The sequence below is a fragment of the Sciurus carolinensis genome, chromosome 2, assembly GCF_902686445.1.
Source record: "Sciurus carolinensis chromosome 2, mSciCar1.2, whole genome shotgun sequence".
NCBI lineage: Eukaryota > Metazoa > Chordata > Mammalia > Rodentia > Sciuridae > Sciurus > Sciurus carolinensis.
In genome coordinates this window covers 90,328,033-90,348,198 of record NC_062214.1, presented here as the reverse complement: position 1 = coordinate 90,348,198, position 20,166 = coordinate 90,328,033, and the positions used below count along the sequence as shown (strand labels likewise).

General features: G+C 38.4%; 1 protein-coding gene across 1 annotated transcript in view; it reads left to right on the top strand.

Annotated features, from left to right (window-relative positions):
- The window catches only part of Znf609 (zinc finger protein 609), a 224,545-nt gene that overhangs the window by 23,111 nt on the left and 181,268 nt on the right, over nucleotides 1-20,166 (top strand). Inside the window, 1 exon segment of the mRNA XM_047540485.1 lies at nucleotides 4,247-5,120. Within this exon segment, the coding sequence (XP_047396441.1) occupies nucleotides 4,374-5,120 (747 nt within the window). The 5' untranslated portion in view covers nucleotides 4,247-4,373.

The window sequence follows — 20,166 nt, the reverse complement described above, 5'->3', positions numbered from 1 at the left end:
AAAATTTTTGATAAGATACATCAATAGAATTGTATATTTGAATAAAGCCCTAGGTGTGTCCAAATTAATCCTACTATAGAGGGGTCTTCTGTATATTTATTTGACAAGTGACTTTGCTTTTTCTGCTTAGTTTCAGTGATAGACATGGCTTTGTTACATATTGTGGGTCATTGTTGGAAATCTCAGGCTATTGAATTTTTTTTCTGAAACTTGTCTTTCTATAACTGCTTACACACATTTTTCTATAGCCTCAGCATCACAGAATAACTTTCTCCCCACTTTCTAACCATCATATATTTGAAACAACCAGTCCATCTCCCTTCTGTGTTCTTTCAAACTGAAGAATCCCAGTTTCAGGATTTTTGTTTGTGGTTTTTTTTTTTTTTTTTTTTTTTTTTTTTTTTTTTTTTTTTGATACTGGGGATTGAACCTGGGTGTGCTTTACCACTGAGCCACATCCCTAGCTTGTTTTGTTTTTTATTTTGAAATAGAGTCTCACTAAGTTGCTGAGGCTGACTTTGAATTTGAAATCTTCCTGCCTCAGTGTCCAGAGTCACTGGGCTTATAGGCATGTGTCACCATGCCTGGCTCAGTGATCATTTCTAATATGTGCATTGTTTTCAAATTATAAAATTTATTTGGTATTTGTATTTATAAAAATTATTTAATTTATGCTATATTGAACTGATTTTAGTGTTCTAGCTGATTTTTATCTCTATATATAGTCATATATACGTGTATATGTGTGTGTGTTTTGCTTAGGCTGGCTTTGAACTTCTGATCCTCATGCCTCTGCCTTCCAAGGCACTGGGATGAGCCCCCATTATATTTGTTCTTACATAACTGAAAATATGTTGTTTTTTACACAAGATAAACAACTTGGCTTATTGTAAGATTCTTAGCCTTTTCTCTTCAAAATTCTGTAGCTTTTCATTGTCTTCTCTTTTAAAAAAATATTTTTTAGTTGTAGAGGGACACAATGCCTTGATTTTATTTATTTACTTTTATGTGGTACGGAGGATCAAACCCAGTGCCCAGTGCTTCACACATGTGAGGGGAGCATATTACCACTGAGCCACAACCCAGTCCTTCATTGTCTTTTATCATTTAATATTGTTGAGTATTCTGAGAGCAATCCAATTTTTGTTGTTTGTAATTTAAAATTTTTCCAGAATGTGTGCACATTTGGCTTTTTAATTGATTTTGCCAAAAATACAGTGAATTTTTCCAGTCTGTGAGATTTGTTCTGCTCAAGGTGTTATTCATGTATTATGTATTTGATAGGTTGCTTTTTTCCATTTGTTCTAATCTCTTATTTTCCTTCAATGGTAAGAAATGTTCTCTCTCTCTCTTTCCTTCTTTTTTTTTCACTTGCATTCTGGAAAAATATCTTTGTTTTCTTATATTTCAACTGATCCACTCTGTGCTTTCTGATTTTTTGTATGACTTTTAATTGGTACTGCATTTTTATTTACTTGCATCTTTTTTTGTGGTGCTGGGGAGTGAACCTGGAGCTGAAGGACATGTACTATCACTGAACTATACCTCTAACTCACCTTTTTTAAATCTCATATCTTTTTGTCCTTTCAATTAAATTATGTCTTTTCAGCCAGTTTTTTTGTTATGTTTTGTTTTTGTTTTTGTTATACTTTGTTTTGTTTTGTTTTGTTTTTGGTACTGGGGATTTAACCCAGGCGTGCTTTACCACTGAGCTATATCCCCAGTCTTTTTATTTTTATTCTGAGACAGGATCTCACTAAGTTGTAGAAGCTAGCCTCAAACTTGAGATTCTCCTGCCTCAGTTTCCCAAATCACTGGGATTACACAAGTGCACCATCTTGCCCAGCTAACTTGTTGCCTTCTTGTTTTCTCTCCCTTATTGGCATAATTTGTCCTGTCTCATACAATCAGGTTAACCAGTATAGTAGTATGAGAACTGTCAAAAATTCAGTGACAGGGCGGGGGATATAGCTCATTTGGTAAAGTACTTGACTTACATGCACAAAGCCCTGGGTTCAATCCCCAGCACTTCAAAAAAAGTTTTTAAATTAAAAAAAAAAAAAATTCAGTGAACACTAACATTTTTGTATGTTTATACTTTCTCTTATATACTATTGCAGGGTCTCTCTGCCATTCTGTTTCCTAAAGTCTTGAATCTATGGCACATTTAACTTTTTCCAGGGATAAAACAACTTGGACTCACTTTAGTGGTTAAATTATACACTGATGGTAGTGCAGTTCTGGAGGACAGTGGGTAGATCTTAGATTCCTGTGGATTATGTGCTAAACCCAGCCACAGTTGGAAAGATTGCGGAGGTGATAAATTATGATTTTGGAAAGAAGTTTGCACTAATAATCCTCTTCAGTGAAGATTCAGTTTAGCATTTCCTTTTCTAGAAATGCCCACAACCCCTAATGTTAGAATTATTTCAATACCACATTCCATTCTCTTCTTCCCTATTTTATTCAGTGCTGTTTTCCCAGCACCTAGTTTAATGCCTAGCACTTCATAGGCAATAAATTAAAAAAAAAACTTCAAGTGAACGAACAAATATATACTACGTTGTTCTTCCACAGAGACCAATTCTTGCATAGTATTGAGAATTCAAGACTAAACTGTTCACTAAAAATTTCTTCAGAATTCTTGATCATTTTCAAAAATATCATCTCTGACTCATTAGGGATCATGTTTTCTTTACCTTATGCATGACTTTTTTTTTTTTTTAATAGTTCCTACATCTTATCCAGTGCCTGTCCTCACCACCACCCCCACCACCATTTTCTGCTCATCCTTTTTGAAGGAAGATCAAGGTAGTCTTGACTGGCTAATAAACAGTTATTGGTTGCTGTTGACATACGTTTTCTACTTGGGTAATGGATGTATTTTATTTCAGATCTATAACTAAATGACAGATTAATGTGCACCCTGCTTGCTTGCTCTCTCTCAAATCCCAGTTAGCAAGCATTCACCTGGTACAACTTTGCTTTCCTAGGATACATCTTTTTTTTGCTCCTGCACTCTGATTCTTTGACACTCTTGAGGGAGTAGGTGAAAAGGCACAATTTGTCTTTTCGTTATACTATCTATAGCATTTGCCTGTTAGATAGCCATTTTGTAGGATACATTGTGAACAGTACTGGTTTGCTGTTTCTATTCAGTTATCTTAGAAAAGTTATTTTCTAAATGGATATGGAAAGATAATGCACAAAGGAGTAAGCAAGAACAGAACTCCTTGACTTTATCTTCAAGTAATACTTGAATGGTATCTGTTACTGCTGGGTTTTATAAATGATTTACTCCCCAAGTCTCATGAGTCAGGAGACAATAGAGATAAATTATCCTTTTAATAATCCCACACCCACATTTAAGCCAATCTCTTTTTTAAAACCTTTCTGTTTATCAATACAGTGCTATCAATCTTATTTAAGAAAGTGAAAGTTATTCTACATTATTGGTGTTTGGATTTTAGAGTGTCCAATTTTGACAGGGTAAAAACATTTTTTCTTTTCTTTTCTTTTCTTTTTTTTTTTTTTTAATATCTCCATTAAGTATTTTGTGGGGAAAGGCCACATCGAACTCGGCTTTTTAGACATGATTTCAAGTCTGGAGTTTGATAATGCCAATGTATTTTCTCTGGATTTAAGTGATTGGTTGAATCTTCTCAGAATTGTTTCCTCTAGTTGCAGTCTTTGCCCCCTGTCCTGAAATTGCATTTTCCTTTGCTCTGCTTACTTTTCTTTTACTTAACCATAATAAGGCCTTTTTTCCCAATGGTGGTATGGTTTTTAGTGAGTACTGACCCTACAAGTAGAATGTTGAAGCTTCAGTTAGCTCATGTTCTGAGGCAATGATAAATCAAAAAGCCAGGAGAAAAGGGGTTTGAGTAAAGTTGTGCTGGAGCCTGAATCTGTGATATGACAAGGCCTGTACTAATTGAAGAATTGCCAGCTAGTTGTGGTTGTAGAAATAAGTCTCAGGAAGGGGAAACTAACTCCTAGTTAAGACTTACTACAGAATTTCTGGGTAATTGGAAATATTTTATTCTCCCCTGGGGAGATGGAATGGGAATTAACTTTTCTCTAGGTCCAGTGTGATTTGGTTAGAAATACTGTTGAACCTGTTTGTTTGGTCCATTGTGATATGATAGCCACACAGGAAGGGTCTGTTTTATGTGGGAGTTTGTTTCAGGCTGTTTCCTTGCCTGTATTGTTTCTTTTAACAGCTTTTTAAATTTTCTTTTTCCAGCAATGATGTTGTCCACTGGGCATGTACTGACCAATGTGGCAGGTCTGAGAACATAGCTGAAGCTGAAAATAGGAAAGCTGGGGGCAAGGAAGAGCCTTGAATCTTGAGGTGGGACGTTGACTCTAAGATGTCCTTGAGCAGTGGAGCCTCCGGAGGGAAAGGAGTGGATGCAAACCCGGTTGAGACATACGACAGTGGGGATGAATGGGACATTGGAGTAGGGAATCTCATCATTGACCTGGACGCCGATCTGGAAAAGGACCAGCAGAAACTGGAAATGTCAGGCTCAAAGGAGGTGGGGATACCAGCTCCCAATGCTGTGGCCACACTACCAGACAACATCAAGTTTGTGACCCCAGTGCCAGGTCCTCAAGGGAAGGAAGGCAAATCAAAATCCAAAAGGAATAAGAGTGGAAAAGACACTAGCAAACCCACTCCAGGGACTTCCTTGTTCACTCCAAGTGAGGGGGCAGCTAGCAAGAAAGAGGTGCAGGGGCGCTCAGGAGATGGTGCCAATGCAGGAGGCCTGGTTACTGCTATCGCTCCCAAGGGCTCAGAGAAGGCAGCTAAGGCATCCCGCAGTGTAGCCGGCTCCAAAAAGGAGAAGGAGAACAGCTCATCTAAGAGCAAGAAGGAGAGAAGCGAAGGAGTGGGGACTTGCTCAGAAAAGGATCCTGGGGTCCTCCAGCCGGTTCCCTTGGGAGGACGGGGTGGTCAGTATGATGGAAGTACAGGGGTGGATACAGGAGCTGTGGAGCCACTTGGGAGTATAGCTATTGAGCCTGGGGCTGCGCTCAATCCTTTGGGAGCTAAACCGGAGCCAGAGGAAGGGGAGAATGAGTGTCGCCCGCTAAAGAAAGTCAAGTCTGAAAAGGTAAGAGGTGGCCGGATCTGGCTGCCCACTTCCAGTCAAAACTGCCCTGGACTAACCGCCAAATGCTGTGTGCACTGTGCTGGAGGCTCATTAGTTTGTGGGTAATGACCAATTACAAGGTCAGAGCAGCTGGTAATGATAATGTGGTTTTGTTCCAATTAGAGGATTCCCTACAGACTCATTTACAGCAAGCCTGGACATTTTGGAGTAATGTATCTGTTCTTAGAATTCTACTTGGTAGAATGAATTTTCTCCCATCTTGTTATTGTCCCATCTGAGACACTTGTTGCTTGAGGCTGGCACCAAACCTTTATGTGGTTTCCAGCTTGAATGACATTTCATTATTAGAGTCATAATAGTTGACAAACTTAATTGACTTTTGGTTACATATATAGGGCTATTCTTAATGGAATAAACAGTGGTATTGGGTTTCTGGAAGAACCAAAAGATTGATTAAGCTTCATGGCATATCTTCCAAGTGTTCTATTGGTGGCTACCCAAGAGTACAAGGACACAGTTTCTGGACTGGTAAACAAGGGACAGGAGGTCCTGACTATCCTACGAAATACTTAATCAGGCCTTATGAGTTACTAGTGTGGCTATGAATTTGGCCTAGAAAGAATTTTTGGCCACTAAAAGGGTATCTCTTTGCCAGGTACCTCCTGCAACTATTGGAAATCAGTATCCTGGTGGTTTTGTAGCTGCCAAATAGTATAATGATACCTTGTCTTTTGCTTGACTGAAAAGGTTAGGGGCCTGCAGCCCTAGGATGCATCAGGACTAAGCCCCTCCTCTAAGAAGATGATCTTAGTTGATCTCAATAAATGTCTGAGTGAATGTCTCTCAGGGCTGGAGAAGAATAGGTGTGTATCTGGGGTCAATTCAGGCTGCCTTAAACTTGAGCAACTTACAATTTCCTACAAAGCAGCTGAACCAGTGATGAAGTAAATGTTCATCGGCTCTTGATTTTCTGCTCTGTGCTTTGCGCACCCTGTGCTTTCAGCTGATCCCAGCAGATGCAGTATAAATTGATTTCTCTGTAATTACATCAACTACAGCAGGGAATACTATTTCCATATGTAAGTGTTAATAAAGGCTGGATGTGCATGTTTGGGTGGTGGTGTCCTCTTAGTGCCTGGATTTAGTGGTAGCTTGTGTTTTCTTTGCTCTAGGTATTTTAGTCTTTGCCTCTGGCACATCTGTAGCTTTTAGCAACATCTGGGTTTTTGTGGTAAGAGAGCTGTGAATTTCTTCCACTAATATACCACAATGGTTCATTCCCTTTTACAAGTGACAGCTGCTAGAGAGGCTGCCTGTGTTTAGGTGGCAGATGCCATAGTCCACCTCAGTAGAGTTAAGTTCCAGCTGGTTATAGGCATTGCTCATCTTGTGTTGGCTGTGATTTGCCATTTTCTCAGAGGTGCAGATGGATAATACTGTTTTAAAGAGGCCTAGGAGTACCAGGAGTTCTTACTTCTGTTCCAGGCCCATTAGACTGTTCCCTACAGCTGACTTCAGGAAACTCTATATTCATATATCTATATTCAAAATCTTTGTTCTTCCTGTATCCAGAAGCACTTCTGAGGGTGACTTTGATTTTCTTTCCTATTTAGTGTACTTACGTTGCAATATTCTAAGCCCAGTTGTAATCTTGGGTGAAAGGATGAATATTGCTTATTGTTTAGCTTTATATTGGATTTAAGTCCAAATGTCCATGGTTGTCTCCAACAGAAAAGCAAATGGAACCCATTTTCTTTCACTGGTGTAGGGGACTGGTTGATGATGGCCCTTCAGATTATAATTACTTAAAGATGCAGTACATTCAGCTAAGAGTATACCTTGGTGTGTGCATTTACAATTATGTAACAACCAATCCTACCATTATGTACAACTATAATGTACCAAGAAAAAAATTGGGGGAACAAAATCCACTCTTAAAAATATATGAAATGAATGTACCTTGGTCCCAGGAAGTTTTGCCCTTTAGTAATATAGCTTTGCTATTATGCTTTGCCTCTCAGACTGTAAGAATGGGGCAGTGAAATAAGAGGCAGTAGGGAGACAGAAAGCTTTCAGTTTTTGGAATAAATATAAAATTGCTGGGAAGTACTTTTAGAAGGAGAAAATTTGCTGTGCAGTTTTATGTTACCATAAGCAAGAGCCTTTTTCACAATTCCTTCCTTTTTCCTCAATCCTTTTGGACACACTGGTTCTAAGGGTGCTTTGCCATATTGCCTTTGTCCAACAAAATAATTATTTAAATAATTGTTTGGAAGTTTCTAAGAGATAGAAACACATGATTCAGAGAGAGAGCATTTCTGGGACCAGAGGAGGAAAAGAAGGGTTGGGAGTATGGCTTTCAGTGGTAGAATGCTTACCTAGCAAGCAGGAGTCCCAGGGTTCAATCCCCAGCACCACACCAAAAAAAAAAAAAAAAAAAAAAAAGGAAAGAAAGGTAAGAACCCTGCAGTGGAGCAGTTTTTCAGAAACAAAAACCCAGGCTTTTGGTCATACGAGGTACTCAACCATCGTTTGATGATTAGTATTATCGTTTTTAAGCAAAGTCTGTGAAAACCTCTTTTTAAGAATTTTTCTCTGAAATGCGGGTCTAGCTAGACATAGCAATGCACTCCTGAACCCCAGCTACTCAGTAGGCTGTGGCAAGAGGATCAAGAATTCAAGGCCAGCCTCAGCAATTTAGAGACCCTGTCTCAAAATAAAAATGGCTTTGGGGAGCTGGGGTTGTGGCTCAGTGGTAGATAGAGTACTTGCCTAGCATGTGTGAGGCATTGGGGTTCAATCCTCAGCACCACATATAAAATAAAGGTCCATTGACAACTAAAAAAAAAAAAAAAAAAAAGTCTTGGGGTATTGCTCAGTGGGGTTAAAACATCCCTGGGTTCAGTCCTCAGTACCCCTAAAAGAAGGGGCAGGGTGGAGGGGGAAGTTAGGGTTGTTGCCAATTAGCATGGTGCACATCTATAATCTTAGCTACAAAAGGATCACAAACCCAAGGCCAGCTTGCACAATTTAGAAAGACCCTGTCTCAAAAAATAAAAGGAACTGGGGATGTAACTCAGTGGTAGAGCACCCCTGGGTTCAATTTCTAGTACCAAAAAAAAGAAAAGAAAAAGAAAGGCAGGCTTGTCTATGGCCTAACTGGTTTGGAATGTTCTTTCTTTGTAGGAACAACCAACAAAATCAAACAGCAAAACAGATGTTTTGATGTAATCTAAAACTGCATACCCTCAAACTGGGAACTGTCATGAAAAGGAGAAACTCATAAAATTTGGAGTGTGTTAATTAGAGAGAGTTCCCTTCACCCTCTTTGAAAATAGGAGAGAAAACAGTAGAGTCCGTGGAGCAGGGTAGAATTGCCATACATTGACTATTCTCTAATGAGGCAGATTTGAATATTTAAATTACTACCTTAGGGCTTTCTCTCTCAGAGTAGGTATCTCAGGCTGTGGCCAAGGAAATTTTCTGAGTCTGGGATGTGGATTTCCATTAATGGCATCCACTTTTCCTCCACCATACCTTTCTGTCAGGGGGCACACTATGTTGTTTTCCAGGGTTCTATGAGATACCAGAGATGGCTCAGCAACTGCTGCTGCCGTAAATTATTGGTGAGCACTCCTGTTTCATATTTCTGGCCAACTGAAGAGGCTGGGAAGGGAATATTGAGGTATAAACAAGATAGAGCTTTCTGGCTCCTGCCTGCTTCCTTGTGTTTGGTTTGACTGATAGGTTATTAGAAGTTTAGGGATGGAAAAGAAGTAGGGAGGAGGGCTTCTGTCTGAGTGTCCTAAGCTTAGTGCCTCTGTCGCCAGTCTGACAAGCAAGGAAAAAGGAATTTACAAACCACAGACAGCAGTGATCTGTCTGTGCTGTCAGGGTTTATGTCTAAGAGTTTAAGGTGAGACCTCTTTTTTTTATCTTTTTCGTTTTTTTCCCTCCAAATCATATGAGGTATCCATGGGCTCTAGTGGCTGAAGGGTCTAAAATTTTGCTCCCTACCTCTCCTTAACAGCTGCTTTTTATCTTACAAGGTAGGAGCACTTCACTCTGCTTTCCCTACATTTATTCTCCTTTCAGAATAATGCATATATTTGTCACTTTCCCCATTCATCTAGGATGTAAAGAAAATGGCATAGCATGTTCTTTTCTCTTTTGCCTTCTGATCATGCATGCTATCATATCCATGTTCTGAGAGCATCTTCCTTTGCCCTTGGTTTTGTATTCCTGCCCTAGTTTATGCCTTCCAACTCCTTTCTCTCTTGTCGCAATCCCTCATTGCCCAGTCAAGGTCAGGTCTCTTATTCATTCTGATCCAATGCTTTCTCACCTTTCTCCACTTTCTACAACTGTTGAGAGCATAGCAGTCAGCCTTGCTTCCTAAAGCCTAGTGCCCTCAAGCTTTTACCTTCATGGAAAAAAATAAAGAAGTTGTTATTTTTATGGGACAGAGTTGCATTCTCTAACTACAAGTTTAATTTATCTTTTCATTCAGCAGTTCTATTTTCCTTCTGGGTATTGTAATTCAAGAAAGGCCCCAATAAAGATTATTTTGCCTAAATTTCCTCATGTTATAGAAGAGTAAATTAAGACCAGAGAGGCCATCTGATTGTCTAGAATCTCATAGGTAATCAATGGCAAAACAAGCATGGGAGCCAGATTTTTGGACACCAAATTCTTATGGCATATTGCTACTCTGGATTTCTCAACAAATCTTTAACTGTCATGGAGTCTCCAGTTTTTAAAGACTACCTTAGAAACATTGAATGTAACTGTCCAGGTACCCCAAGATTCTTTCACTTTGTTTTCATAGAAACTTTAACATTGTAGACGCTCAGTAAATGAAGGATCTTTTGAATTGAAAGTTCTTAGGTGAGATGATGATTTGCAATGAATAATCATTTAAAGCTAGGGGAAAACCTATACCCTGTTGTATATAAAGAGGGAAAATTACTTTTAAAATGTGCCTTTGAAGCCAGGCTTGGTGGCACCTACCTGTAATCCCAGCAGTTGGGAGGCTGAGATAGGAGGATCACAAGTTCAAAACCAGCCTCAACAACTTAGGGAGGCCCTAAGCAACTTAGACTCTGTCTCAAAATAAAAAATAAAAAGGGCTAGGGATGTGACTCAGTGGATAAGCATCCCTGGGTTCAGTCTCTAGCACCCCCCACTCACAAAAAGTGGGGGCAGTTTTCTTTGAACTTAACTCATTAATGGAGGAGGGTGGGGTTTTGTGTGTTCTGGAATATTTTTGTAATTGAGGCATTGCTAGTTCTAAACTGACACACAAATAATTATACATCTTTATGGAATTATGGTATGATAATTGAATACATATATAAATGTGTAATGATCACATCAGAATAGTTAACATTTCTATCTCCTTAAACATGTCATTTCTTTTTATTGGAAACCTTTGAACTCAGCTCTTCTGGACCCTGCTGTGCTGTAGAACTTACTCCTCCTGTATAACTGTTTTGATACCAATTATGTAATGCTAATTCTTTCTTTATTTGGCAATTGCAGGTAAGGAAAAAATTACCCTGTTCTAGTGCTTCTTGAACACATCAGTAATAGGCAGATTCTCAAATGTACTGTCATTATTAAGTGGGTCTTTTTTTTTTTTTTTTTTTTTTCTTTTTTTATTACTGGGGATCAAACCTAGGGCTTTGCACTTGAAGCAAACTGTTCCAGTGAGCTACATCCCAGCCCTTTTTAATTGTTTATAAAGAGAAGATACACTGCAGATACTCTTGTCACTTTCATTCAGTACATTAAACAAGCACATTTTATTTTATTTTATTTTATTTCATTTATTGGTAGTGGGGATTGAACCCAGGGGTGCTTAACTACTGAGCCACATCCCCAATCCTTGTTACTTATTTTTTTGACACAGGGTCTTGTTAAGTTACTTAAGGCCTCACTAAGTTGCTGAGGCTGGCCTTGAACTTGTAATCCTCCTGCCTTAGCCTCTGGAGTTGGGATTACAGGCATGTGCCAGCCACCCAGCAAATGAGAGCATTTTAGGTTTTAGGTATTGTACTGGGTGATGGGTTTTACACACTCGTGAATAAAGCAGAGATGGTCCCTCTCTTTTTTGAAAGCTTACAGTTCACCAACTACAGCAGAGTACCTAAAAGGGTATTCCCTAAAACCATGTATATCAATCACATCCCTTGATTCAAAAAAATGCAGATTCCTGGGCCCTACTCCAGATCTGCTGACTATACTTTGGGGATAAGAACTCAGAAGTCTGCACTTCCATAAGTCTTTCCAATTTTTTTGCCCCAGTACTAGGGATTGAATCGAGGGCCCCACATATGCTAGGCAAGTACTTTACTACTGAGCTATATCCCCAGCCCCAAATTGCTTTGTGAGCACCTTTGTGAATTTTCTTATAAGACAGATTCTGGGAGCCACCTCTAATTTTAAATACCATTCTTAAATTTCACATCAACTCATATGTGACTTAGTGTTTAACAGTGTACTCCACAGCCAGACTACCTGAGTTTGTATTCCAACTCTGTCACTTACTACCGAATGATCTTGGCCAAGATACTTAATTGCTCTGCCTCATTCTTCTCATCTGCAAAATGAAGAAAATAATAGTATGTACATGGCTGGGGATATAGCTCAGTTGGTAGAGTGCTTGCCTGTGAAGCACAAAACCCTGGGTTCAATCCCCAGCACCACACACACACACAAAAAAAAGTGCACATAAAGTTATTGCAAGATTAAATTAATTCAGAATAAGAAACACTCAATAAGTATTAGAAAAACAGTTTGAATTAAAATGTCTTTGTCTATCTTAGGCAATAATGGACTAAAATATAACGACATTCCACTATACAGGAAGCCCAGTATAAAAAGATAAAAAACATGTTGGATAAGATCGTCAGTACTGTGCTTACAAGTTCCAAAACTGGGTTGGGAAATTTGCATATTGATGATGTTCTATAGTCCCTGGTATTTATAGTTAGAAGAGGGGGAAAGACCAAAAATAGGCTTTAGAGGATATTAAAGTGGTCTTATTGAATTTCAGATGTCATATGAATTAAGTTTACTTTTTGGCTCCATCCCTGGAGTAGGTTGGATGGCTGTTACTGTGGGTTTGCCAGCATATGCAATCTTAGGGACATTGAAAGAACACTAAATGTTTTTGTTTTTACACAAGAATACATGGAAAGTCTTAAGCCCTAGTTCTTAATTTTGCTCCCCTAGTGTGAACTTGTGTATTTTCCATTTGGGTATAAGAGCTTTCACCAGCAGAGCTATCCAGAGGCAGCAGGACTTGGGCTTTCAGGCTGGAGATGACAGTAACATACACAGCTGAGATCCTGCCACTGCTGGCTGGCTGAGCCCTCCTCTCTGTGGTTTGCACTCTTCAAGCTATGCTTGAGTAACCTGCCTCCAGAGCTGCTGACAGGGCCGTGTTCAGAGGCCTTGGAAATTACACTGTTCATTTCCTTATCATCCCCTGACCTGCAGTGCAGAGCCTTCTGGTGCAGGAACAAGGCAGAAAAACTCCAGACGGCTCCTAGCCAGCATGTGTCAAAAGCTACAAAGAAGGAAATTGGACTTGCTCACTTAAAAACCATGGGGTTAGGCTTTGATTTTGAGTTCCTGCAGAGAGTTATTTGTGTGTGTGAGCCTGTTTTATCTCTGTGTATCTATAGAAGGAGTCTGTGCATAGCAAAGCTAGCTAGGGAGGAGGGACATCTGAAAGTAGAGAGCGGGGAAGATTGCTTTTCTCTTCAGTTAATTTCCCAGTTGTGCCATCGGAATGGGCCTGGAAGCATTAGCATCAGGAAGGTGCCAGACCATATTAATATTTTAAAATATATTTCTCTCAGTTCAGTTTAGTCATGGTTGAGAGCACCCATATGAGAAGCTTTCCTGGCTGACTGAGGAGACATCTTTAACATTCTTTTCCCTGAAGTCATTCATCTTAGGTGACATTCGCATAATCAATACTTAAGCTACCTAAAAAAGTATAGACTTTGTTCACTCTGAAGAAGAATAGTTCTTTTTTTTATTTTCTCACTGCGCCACAACGCAGGCCAACCCCGCCCTCCTGCCCAGGAATAGTTCTTTTGAGATGCAGGACAATGTAACAAAAGAGAAACAGAAGGGGGGTTTTCCTCTTTATAGAGCAAACTTTTATTTTATTTTAAAAGCCTGTCTTTTGGGGGAATTGGTATTACAATCTACTTCCTTTTTCTTTTGGCTTCTCTCGCCCTAGAATACCAAAGGGAAGACTTCTTAGTAGTAAAATAGGAGTGGTAGAAGACTTGGGCAGATTCTACCTACATACATTCTGTCTGTAATTTTTCATTGTCTGAATTTCTACCACCTTAATGTTAATAGTGCCATTATAGCCTTTGCAAAGTTGGAGGGGAAAAAAAAAAAAAAGAATTTTTAGCATTTAGGTTCTGGAGGTATTTTTAAGCCCTAAGTGGGTTTGTTGTTGAAAGTACTATAGAGAAGTGTTTTTACATGAGTTGGTAGCTTACGTGAGAGGGAACTACTTCCTTTTCCTATGTTATACAACAGTACGCCTTGTAATATCAACATGTCTGAGAATTTGTTAAAATTCAAATCTAAATGAAAGTAAATAAATAAGCCCTATAGTACGTTTAAAAAAAAAAAAAATTCAAATCTAAGAACTCATTCCAGGTCCCCAAAACAGAAATTTTAGACTTGAGACCCAGCAATTTACATTTGCTCTTTTGTTTGTGACACACTGAAGTTTCAGATCCAGTATTGTAGAGCACCTTTCTGTCTTAAAACTGAAAATAAATTTTATCAGAAATTTTAAGGAATGAAAAGTAACCGTGGATAGTAGGTGTGATTCTTTTTTCTTTGATGACCAGATATATTTTTACTCTTTAGGGACAAACTGACAGATAACCTAAAACTGGAAGGAGTATCTAAGATTTTGGGACTTTGAAAGCAGAAGAGATATTTAAATTATTTACCCTTTCTAAGCTTCACAATTTTATCTGTAATGTGGGAGTAATAACACTGACCTCTTATGGTTATTGTGAGGATTAAGAACGTTAAGCACTCAGCATGGTGCCTAGATACTTCAGCACAGTACAGTCCCAGCTACTTGAGAGGCTGAGGCATGGGATACCTTGAACCTAGTGAGGTGCACAGTCATAGTGAAATTAAGGAAAAAAGATATCTTTAATAAGAGACTTCATTTTGAAGAATTCTTCATTTTACTCCTTGAAGTCTTTGGCAAATATGAATTTATGATAATATTCCAACTCCTTCTGATTTCCAGGAAGGCTTAAAAGGAGAGATTGATTCAGAGCATTTACAACCATTGAGGTTTGAGATTTTTATTATTTAATTGATAGGTTAGTGTTTATTGAACTCCTTTAGGTAGAGGGACTGATCTCAGGTTGAAGAACCACTACTCTTGCTAAACCATTTTCCACAAAAATCAGTTCCTTTGATGTTTAATCAGTTCCTTCTGAATTATTTTCCTAAGATATGAGGGGGAGATAATATGATTGCTTTTGGTTTAGGAAGTTTTTTGTTTCTCTGCTAATCCTTGTAGAGTGCAAGAGCCCTTTGAGGGGATTATTAGCACAGGTAGCCTGAGCAGTCAGGAGAAGAATGAGGATTAAGATACTTCTTTGGGGGAGGGAGTGTATGTATTAGTTACTGGGGATTGAACCCAGGTGCACTTTTCCACCTAGCTACATCCCCAATCCATTTTATTTTTGAGACAAGGTTTCTCTAAAGGTGCCCACACTGGCCTCAAATTTATGATCCTCTTGCCTCAGCTTCCTAAATTGTTGGGATTACAAGGGAGTACCACCACAGCTGGCATCATGTGATTCTTAAGGGTTTTATGTCATATGCTCAGGGTTCTCCAACTCTCTTTTTTTCATTGTTCAAACTATGCTGTTCAACTAGCTTCTGTTGGGGTCAGTCATTTAGGAAGAGAGCTATAATGACCCTGACTTCTCAATTTCCTCTTAATTAGGAGAACTAATTATTGAATTTTGGACAATTATAAGCCTTTAAGGTATAGCATCTATATTAACATTTATGATTTAGTTTTAAAATATTGTTCCAGAATTTTTTAGGAAAATTTTCATGACAAGATCTATTTATCATAAATAGGTAACTTGGTTGTTTTTGTCATCCCCCCCACCTCATGTAGTTTAGTAGAGCAGAAGACAGATTTGGATAATCAAAATTTCTTGCTAATCCAAAAGCAGTTTCTTTTCTTGTTGTTTTTTATTTGTTGTCGTGGTGGTTGTGATGTTTTGCTGTGTATACTGGGGATTGGACCCAAGAGTGCTCTACCACTAAACTACATCTTCATCCCTTTTATTTTTTGTTTTGAGTCAAAGTCTCACTAAGTTTCCCAAGTTGGCCACAAATTTTGAATCCTCCTGCCTCGGCCTCCCTAGTTGCTGGGATTACACTGTGTGCCACCACACCTATTTCTGATTGGTTTACGAATGTATTTCTGTGTTTATGTTGACAAAGGCATTCCTATTTTTCTGAAAATTCATGACATTCCAAAGTAAAGTAATGCTGCTATGCATAAAAGACCTTATTCCTGAGTCTGCTGCTAGACACATTTAAATGAAACATGCTGTTTCACCTCACAGAAACATTACTGTACAGAAATAGCAGAAAACTCTGTTTCTTAGTTCTTTAATGTTGTTTTTAAGAAACATAGTTTCTTTGAAGTCAAGAAGAGAATTAAATGTTTTTGGGTATAAAGTATTACATGCTGATATTTTAAGTCTCATACTTAAGGAAAAGTATTCAGAATGCTAATTGTTATTAGAGATGAACACATACTTGAATATACTGTGAACTCTCTTACCAACATTGTAGGATGACCAATTTTGGCCAAAATTATTATTCTCGTAATGAAATATAAAACTTGATTTTTAGTTCTAATACATATATTACCTTTACTCTCAGAGTTTATATTAACCTACACTTGGAGATCTTCTTTAGGTTTTGGAGTATCTCCAATGTATATACCACTGAGTAAGATGAAAAATTGGCAAATGTGGGGGGAAAAGTCATCATACAAAGTGACTGCACATTTATATACACCATATTAGACTACATCTTAACTCAATCCCTATGCAGATTTCTAAACATCTGGTAGAGTGTCTATTTTAGAAAAAATATGCCATAAGGCATTTTTTCATTTTGCTTATACATATGTGCTTGTATTTAGGGTGTAGGGATTTGAAATCAAACAAGATGACTGCTAATTTCAATTTCAGAAAGAGACTGAGAAATTTTCTTTTGTTATTCTGTTATCTCTCCTTTCTTTTCCCGTCTTTTACAGAGATCAGATTTTAAAGCCAAAGTGTAAAGCTCTCAACCAGAAACTACTCTTCAGAATTATTTAGGGTGACGCCATGTTGGCTATAAATTCAAACAACTGATTCTTTTCTCTGGCATTGAAATTGTTTCTTAAGTTGAAGACTTCATAGAAACTTTGGAATTGTGGGCTAGAGTTGTAGTTTAGTGGTAGAGCACTTGCTTAGCATGTGTGAGGCACTGGGTTCTGATCCTCAGCACCACATAAAGATAAATAAATAAAATAAAGATATCATGTCCATCTAAAGTGAAAAAATAGATATTTAAAAAAGAAAGTTGGATTGTGTTTAAGAACTATATTGAGGGCTAGGATTGTAGCTCAGTGGTAGAGTTCTTGCCTAGCTCACGTGAGGCACTGCATTTGAGCCTCAGCACCACATAAAAATAAATTAATTAACAGTATTGTGTCCATCTTAAAAAAAACTGTATTAATGAAAAATATGTATTTTTAAATACTAGAATTTATCCTAAGCTTAGTGAAATGCTTATGCTATGAGAAGTGCATGGAAATAGAAACTAGATTAAATAAATACACTGTTTAAGTGTCCCATCTCTGGCTCTCTCCAGAGCATATACTCAACAAGTTAGAGTTGTTGTAAGACCCATTCTGTTCACATTGTTCTCTCTTTTATTTTTGCCAGCTACATATAGTTGAATTTATTATGGTAAATGTATTTACCCAGTTGGCTATTCATGGTTCAAAAGTATTTTATGACAGAAGAGGAAGTCTTAGAATTCCGATTATCTTGTTAGTGGAAATTTACATGTCCATTTATAGAATCCATAGTATTTACTTTTCAATTTCAACCTTCATGTTCCTCAGTACTTACAAATCCCTTCTCTTTAGATTCCCTTGGTCACTGAAGAAATAAAACTCTTTTTATGTGATAATATCAGGTTTTACCCTTGAGTCATCCTGCAGACAGAATGAACAACAACATAAATATTCCTGATCCTAGTTTCTCTTTCTTAGGCCCAGTGCATTTGGTAGCTCCTTTGAGGCTCCTCTCATTTTCTTTCCTATTTTTTTTTTTTTTTAAATTTTGGTACCAGGATTTGAACTCAGAGGTGGTGTTTTAATCAACTTTTTCACCACTGCAACTAAAAGATCTGACCAGAACAATTTTAGGGAAGAAAAATTTAAGGGCTCAGGGTTTCAGAAGTCTTAGTCCATAGACAGCCGACTCCATTCCTCGGGCTCAAGGTGAGGCAGGACATCATGGTGTAAGAGTGTGACAGAGGGAAGCACTCACAAGATGATCAGGAAGCAGAGAGAGAGGTATCCATAGGAATTTATGCCCCAAAGCCACGCCCCAATTCCCACCTCCTCCAGCCATACCCTACCACTTCAATTAATCTCATCAGGGATTAATTCACTGATAGGTTTAAGACTCGTAGAGCCCAATCATTTCTCCAAACCTTGCATTGTCACACACGTGAACTTTTGGGGGACATTACATCTAAACCATAACAGGCACTTAACCATTGAGTCACATCCCCATCCCTTTTTCTTTTGAGACAGGGTCTTGTTTTTTAAATTGCTTAGGTCCTCACTAAATTGCTGAGGGTGGCTTTGAACGGTCGATCCTCCTGCCTCAGCCTCTTGCCTCTTGAGCAGCCACACCTGGCTTCGCTTTCTTTCTCTGACATTCAGTAGACTCTAAACCATGCCTTTTTATCCCATTGTGGGTTTTTTTGTTTTGTTTTTGTGGTACTGGGGATTGAATCCAGAAGCAGGGTGCTCTACCACTGAGCTACATCCATAGCCCTTTTTATCTTTTATTTTGAAACAGGGTCTTGCTGAGCCAGGGCTGGCCTCAAATTTGCAATCTTCCTATCTCAGCCTTCCTAATAGGTGGGATTAAAGATGTCTGCCACCATATGAGGCTTACTTTTACTTATTGATTGATTCTGGAGATTGAACCCACGGGCACTTTATCACTGAACTCTATCCCCAGCCCTTATATTTATTTTTTTAATTTTGTCTGGCCTCCAACTTGCCATCCTCCTGCCTCAGCCTCCCAAGTTGTTGGGATTACAGACCTGTACCACCATGCCCAGCTACTTTAATAGTTATAAACTCATTTTTATAGTTGTTGTTGTCTTAAACAGATATATTTATGCAGGTTTAGGATGGGCTTCTCCATTTGCCCCAATTGAAAGTATTTAAAAGTAGTATTTGTTTTTATATGTTTTACTTTTGTCATTGGTTACATTCTGGGCACAACATTGTCAAGACCACTGTACTACTTTTGACAATGAGGGTGTACTCAGGTCAGAATTGCTGCTACCCACTACTTGAAGATGACACTGCTGTGGATTGTATACTGCATTTGAAAGCTTGGTGCTACTGTTATACTTTTGGCTGTGTATTAGTGGCTACTCTTGGACAAGATACTGCATTTGCCTAAATGGACTGGAGAGACAGAGGTTTTCATGTTGAAGGACTGCTTTCCTTGGCTTTGTTATTGTTGTTTTGGTGCCAAAGGTTGAACTTGGGGCCTTGTGTGTGCTAAGCAAGTGTGTTGCTACTGAGTTATATCCCTAACCTCTGTGTTGAAGAAATGAGTAAAAATGACTCTGGATATAGGCCAAGACAGCATCACTGAGGGCAAAGAAATATGCAGTTTGCCTCTCCCTGGGAAGCAGTTTAGCTGGGACAAAACTCCCAGAAATAGAAATTCTGAGCTTATTGAGTTGAGAAGCTCTTGGTGTTTGCCCCTCAGCATTTGTGAAATGGAGCTGCTTTTCAAAAGTTGGGGTTGGGGTGGGAGGTAAGAACAGAGGAGACTTAATGTCACCTCCCAACCCTCTAATCATATCCCTATAACTAAGTAGGTGAATGCCCTCATGTCACAGAGGCTAAGACTGACTGTCGTTTAGAAGCTGAGTTAGGACTGGCTCTAGTTTGTACTCAGTTACTTGAGGTGGCATTCAAAGTAGGAAAAAGCATAGAACAATAGTGGGAGAATAATGCCAAATGACATTTTCATATTTGACTAAAATTTTCAGATTTCTTCTTGACTCTTGTTCCCTAGTCATATTCCACCTTTCTTCCTGTTTCATATCTAATGACCCAAAACAGGAGAAAAGGACCAGGCAGATCACATTTTAATCTCTCCCATAGAGCTTTGATACTAATGAAAGCTTATTGAATTACAACTGGAAAGCAGCCTAAGAGGTATTCAAAAGGTAGTGGTAAGAGGTAGTAGGGTTAGGCTTTGGGCTAGTGAGGAATGAATGCTTGAATATAAATTTTGATGGTTTGCTTTTAACAACAAACACATCTTAGTGCTTTCCTTACTACCTACCTGCTTCCTGTTGGTCAGAAAAATAACAAATGTCTAGTTTAACACCCACTAGGGATGATTTTGTCTAGATTTTGAGATCAGGATAGTTCAGATTCTGATAGCAAGAGATGATAGAATTTTAGATAATCTTTTATATTTATATATATATATATATATATGTTTAGTTGTAGGTGAACACAGTACTTTTATTTTATTTATTTATTTTTATGTGGTGCTGAGGATCAAACACAGTGCATCACATGTACTAAAAGCAAGCGCTCTACCACTGAGCCACAACTCCAGCCCCAGAAACTTAGATTTTAATGTGGTGTCTAGTATAAACTGACTCCACAGTAAAATTAAATTAC